General features: G+C 21.8%; 2 protein-coding genes across 3 annotated transcripts in view; one reads left to right on the plus strand and one right to left on the minus strand.

The window, feature by feature from the left end:
- The first annotated feature begins 3,438 nt into the window (after nt 1-3,438).
- Nucleotides 3,439-4,122, plus strand: LOC128956503 (uncharacterized). Its single transcript, XM_054302221.1, has 3 exons — nt 3,439-3,653; nt 3,711-3,921; nt 4,009-4,122. Exons 1-3 carry the CDS (start codon nt 3,439-3,441, stop codon nt 4,105-4,107), a joined length of 525 nt encoding a protein of 174 aa, XP_054158196.1. The 3' UTR covers nt 4,108-4,122.
- Nucleotides 4,123-4,884: 762 nt separating this feature from the next.
- The window catches only part of LOC128956516 (coiled-coil domain-containing protein 28A-like), a 2,678-nt gene continuing 1,562 nt past the window's right edge, over nt 4,885-6,000 (minus strand). For both annotated transcript variants that reach the window (XM_054302235.1, XM_054302234.1), the window contains exons 2-6: nt 5,925-6,000; nt 5,718-5,817; nt 5,271-5,331; nt 5,161-5,183; nt 4,885-5,027 (exon numbers count right to left, since the gene is read on the minus strand). The exon at nt 5,925-6,000 is cut by the window's right edge. In XM_054302235.1, the coding sequence (XP_054158210.1) occupies nt 4,988-5,027; nt 5,161-5,183; nt 5,271-5,331; nt 5,718-5,817; nt 5,925-6,000 (300 nt within the window). In that variant the 3' untranslated portion in view covers nt 4,885-4,987. The remainder of the gene's footprint in view (nt 5,028-5,160; nt 5,184-5,270; nt 5,332-5,717; nt 5,818-5,924) is intronic.

Raw genomic sequence — 6,000 nt, forward strand, 5'->3', positions numbered from 1 at the left:
GCAATATTATAACAAAAAAGTAAATACTGGTATATATTGTATATAATATAATCCATAATAAAATAATATATTTAGAGAGAATAAAATAATAATATCTATTATTAATTGTATTTTTTTCACATTTTTTATCGAAAAAATATAAAACAAAAATTCAATAAATTATCTGCATTTTTGTTCACAGAATATTCTATACTTGATTGACATTATATACCATATATTCAGTATTGATATCAATTATTTAAATAATTTATTTAAATAAGTGATTGGATATGATTGACAATGTCATCATCGATGGTAATAGCAATGAATAATACTAATAATAATAATAATACTAATAATAATAATACTGAAAAACATCTCATGTTTGCCGATAATATTAATACTAATACTCTAACTAATTGTAATATTATTAATAATAGTAATACTAATAGTTATCAACAAACAGCAGACAATAATAATTTAATTAATAATCGTTTAAATACTATGACTACTACTACTACTACTACTATTCATAATAATAATAAAAATCATAAAAATTTAGTTGAAAACTATCTAAACAATAGTAAATTCAATGTCTATACAGATATTATACAATTGTGTCAAAAGCGATGGTTTATTGTTTTGCTAACCATATTAGCAATCATTGCTTTATTTAATTTGTCGATAACTTTATGGATAATTTACTCGTTAAAACTCAATGATGTATGTGTTTATCATTATTATTATTATTATTATTATTATTACTGTATTTATTATATATATATATATATATATATATTTTTTTTTTTGATAAATCTATTAGAGAAAAATAAATAATTTTTATTAATTATATTTATTGCTGTACGGTATATATAATGTATATATATACAGTATATACTATGATATAAATACTGTAATAATAATAATTATTATTATTATTATTAGACGTGATTATGTCATCAATTGGTAGCTCATGTGTGTGTATGTGTATGTATGTATGTATGTATGTATGTATGTATGTATGTATGTATGTATGTATGTATGTATGTATGTATGTATGTATGTATGTATGTATGTATGTATGTATGTGTGTGTGTGTGTGTGTGTGTGTGTGTGTGTGTGTGTGTGTGTGTGTGTGTGTGTGTGTGTGTGTGTGTGTGTGTGTGTGTGTGTGTGTGCTAAACAAAACGTGACAAATGTTTAAAAATATATATTTATTTAATTGTGTTTGTTTGTATATTTAAAAATTTATTAATTTATTATATAATTTATACAGTATATATATATATACATTGTATATATATGTTTTGTATTTATGTATTTTATTTTAATACTAATACTTTCAAACCATAAAACATTTTTTTTATATTTATACAGTACTTTAGGATTATTATTATTATTATTATTATTATTCAATAGCATATTATCAGTTCAAAAACATATTACATTATTTATATATACAATTTATATATAATATAAGCAATAAATTAAATTTATTGAATATTTATAGCACTTTTGCTTAACAATAATAATAATAATAATTTTGTTCAACTCTTTTGTGTAAATAATTTTAATTATTTCTATCATAGATATAAATATTTTCTATATATATATATAATAACTTTTTAAAAAATCCCATTTGACTTAAAAATATATTAAATAATATATATACAGAAAAGTTATTTAACTTTGAAAATGTTAAAAAACTTTTTAATATATATATATAGATATATCTTTTAAATATATATTACTGAATATATTATAAATAATTGAATAACAAATAGAGAGAAAATATTTTTTTTAAATTTTCTTAGAGCTAAGTCAATGATCTAATTATACAAATTTAAAAAACATTTATTTTATTCACAGAAAAAAATTACATCAAATAATTTTTCAAATCGTGAAAACATTATATATATATATATATATATATATATATATATATACAGTATATACTGTATAAACATATATAAAATATATGTATAAATAATAAGTTATTTAGTATACATGAAAAATATATATATATATTAAGCACATCAACAACAACAACAAAAATGTTGACATTAAATAAAATATTTGCATTAAATTTATTAAAATTATTATTATTATTAGATTATATATATATATATACATTAATATATATGAGTATTATTGCATTAGACATATTAAATAAATATCATCATCAACAACAAAAAATATTTATCAAATTATATTAAATATAATTTTTTTTCATGCATTTAATTTTCCAACAAAAATTTTGCATTTATTTATTATACATAATTGGTTTATCAATATTTTATTTTTAAACAAAATAAATTATATTTATATATATATGATATGATAGTTTGCAAATAAAATTATTATTATTATTATTATTATTTCCAGATTGGCATCGGTTTCGGTTCACTGGCATTGACCAAAAAAGGCATACATTTAGACAAAGATATCCGATTTGATGGCACTGTCGAAGCAAAACTGATCCGTAATGTCCAACCAAAACAACCATTGACTATGAATTCAGCTGAAAATCATGGATTATTTCAGCTAAAAAATACAGATATCTGGGATAATAGTCTGACATTAGGTTTGTATTAGAGATAAATAATATAAATAAATAATACAAAAAAACAACAATAGTTTATACAAATTTAATACAACACAACAACAAAAATAAATCTATTTTTTTTGGTTTAGGATTTAACGATTACATTGTTATGTGTCAATCACATACATACAAACAAACACAAAAATACAATATATATATATATATATATATATATATATATATATATATAGTTATATATAATAAATGTTAGTTTTTTTTCTATTGTATATATAATTTGCATTTTTTTTCAATAGAAAAATACAAAATATTTTTTTTGTTTTCCCAGTATTTGACTGTTTGTTTGTTTGTTTGCCTAATACTATTGAAATCGTTTTTTTTTTGAGTTTTTATTTCACACGAAATAAAAATTTGATGTTTTATTTCACAGAATATTCTGTGTGTTTGTATTGTTTTTCTGATGAACAGTCAAAATGCAAACAAAACATTTCAATCGGAGAAAAACAAAAACACAAATATATATATATATATAAATATATATTTATTTTTGAATATTTAATTTTTTTATACAGAAAGAGAGAGTGAAAGAGAGAGAGAGAGAGAGAAAGAGAGAGAGAGAGAGAGAGAGAGAGAGAGAGAGAGAGAGAGAGAGAGAGAGAGAGAGTGAGAGAGTGAGAGAGAGAGTGAGAGAGAGAGAGAGAGAGAATATTCTGTGCCTTGAATTTGATATTATTTATATATTATGTAAAATAAATAATACAAATAAAGTTAATAATAATAATAATAATGTTGTTTTTAATGGCATTATTATTTTCATAGATAATGATAAACTGGAGATCCAGTCAAACAATTTTCAGATCCGGTCAACCAATCCTAAACTGGATGTGATGTCGTCGATGGCTGCCAACGGTGGTGATGGCAATGATAATAATAATAATGATAATAATATCCAATTGAATGTTGATCCGCACGAGTTGACCATCCAGACCAACGATGGTAGCAATAGTGGCAATGATGGCAACAGTTTGATGAGACAATCGCTGGGCGGCTATACCATCAACAATACATTGGAAACCAATTCAATTCGTGGTAATCTATATCACGATCTAAGGTATTGTCAATTAATTAATTAATTATTTGTAATAATAATAATTAATATTACCGTTAGACTCGAGTCCCGTACCCAACAGGTCCTAATCGATGGCCACAGCGATGTTCATCTGGACTCCCGTGGCGGTGATATACAGTCACAATCGTACGACAATACAGTATTGACGGCCAATCAGGCAATCATAATGTCGACAAAGAGTGTTGAACTGAAAAATTTGCTAATGTTTGACAAGTATGTCGACGACATGGATCTGATAGACACATATCAGGTAATAATAATAATTATATTATGTGTCGATAATTAAAATAAATTAAAAAAATTAATTAATTAATTAATTTTTTGGTTTTTCAAATAGTTATGTATCTGTGAATCGGGACAGTTGTTTGCTGTACCGCCCGATAGTGTGTGCAAATCGGACGCCCATTGGTGTACCGTTAGAGTTGATGGACAATAATGGATAACCCACCCCCACCGTCACCCACCCCACCCCAACCCCTGATAGTCTAACATAAAATAATTTGTTAATTATTATTAATTATGAAATTTATTTGATTTATTTTTTGTTTGTTAGTTAATTATTACAAATTTGTTTAATAATTGTGTTTATATAATAATATTTATATTAATAATTTTGATTAAATTTTTTTTTTTTTTAAATCAATTTATATATAAGTTTATAAATTCAATAAAAATTTTATATATAATATTGTATATGAAATTCAATTAATTTTTAATTTGTATTAATAGTTAAATTGTATTACTATTTAAAAAAGCTAATAGTTTATAAAATAGCAAAAATATTAGAAAAATTATTTTAAATATTAAAATGTAAAAACTTTTTTTTATTTATTTAGTTATTTGAAATTTTTGTTTTATAATAAACTTTTATCGGTAATTGAAAACCAAAGTAAATAAAATTTAAACTAAAAAAAACTATAAAACTATACAACAAAAAACTAAAAAAAATACTGTATTGTATATAAATTTATAAATTTATATTTAATAGTAGTAATAGTATAAATATACTCATATATAAAATATGATTTTTTAAAAAAAAAATCTTTATATATTATAGTATATAAATTAATAATAATAATAATAATAATTATAGATAAAATTATATATAATAAAAAAAATTATAACAAGTATATATATAAATCTAATAAAACAATCGCATCCATGCAATAATTATTATTTACCGATAATTATATCGGGTAATAAATATTACGGTAGTTATTAAAAATTCAAAAATAATAATAATCACAATTACTATATATATATATATATATATATATACAGTATATATATATATGAATCTCTCTTTCAGTGGACTGTTATTTGTTGGCTACCGATGACTTGGATTGTAATTGTTCACTAAATTTATAAATTAAAAAAAATATATAAAAAAATAAATAAATAATTTTTATATATAAAAATTTTAGATAATTTGTGTGTGAATTGAATTGAATAAATAATTGTATTAAAAAAAATAAATTATAAAACTTACATTGAATCACTTAATTGTTGCAACTAAACAAACAAACAAACAAACAAAATAAAGTAAAAAATTAATTTTATTTAAAATAATTAAATTTTTTTAAAAAAAATAATACAAACATTTTCAATAAGTTTTGCCATATTATCTTTGGCCAAACGTTTGCCATCCTCTGATTGATGTCTAAATAAAAAATCAATAATATTAATAATCATTAATAAATAGACAAAACAATTATTAATAGTTATTAATCAATGGATACATAAAAAAGATAATAATTTTCGACATTAGATAATACAAAAAAAAATTAAATGTTTTCTCTCTCTCTCTCTCTCTCTCTCTCTCTCTAATACTATTCAAAACATTGTCTAAATATTTTCGACATTAATTAAATAAAAATAAAAACAATCAACTATTTTGTTGGAAATTTTTTTTTTTTTTTTGAAAGCAATTTTAATACAATAACAGTTATCATAACTAAATCAAAGTGAATCGATATATATATATATATATATACTGTATATATCAATGGACAGGTATGTATCGATTAGTATTAGTAGTCAACCCACCCGTAGACCTCCTGTTGTAGATTGAGATCAAAGTGTAGCCGAGCGAGTCGTTCCTGTTGTTCGCGAACACTCTCCATCTTCTCGAAGCTAATGTCCTGACCTATTAATTGGTGACCAAAAAAAAAAGAGGATTAGTTGTTATGTTTTTTTAGTGAAAGAAAAAAAACGGTTAATAATAATCGGGTAATAATTTTATATAATTATTACCGAAAGCCTGCAGTTTTCCCGAATGAAAATCTTCGAGTAGTGTCAACAATGTGTTCTCCATTTTTCGGACATCTGT

Source organism: Oppia nitens, unplaced genomic scaffold, assembly GCF_028296485.1.
Source record: "Oppia nitens isolate AA-2021 unplaced genomic scaffold, nextdenovo-longstitch-racon4-pilon3 scaffold30_pilon_pilon_pilon, whole genome shotgun sequence".
In the NCBI taxonomy this organism is placed as follows: Eukaryota; Metazoa; Arthropoda; class Arachnida; order Sarcoptiformes; family Oppiidae; genus Oppia; species Oppia nitens.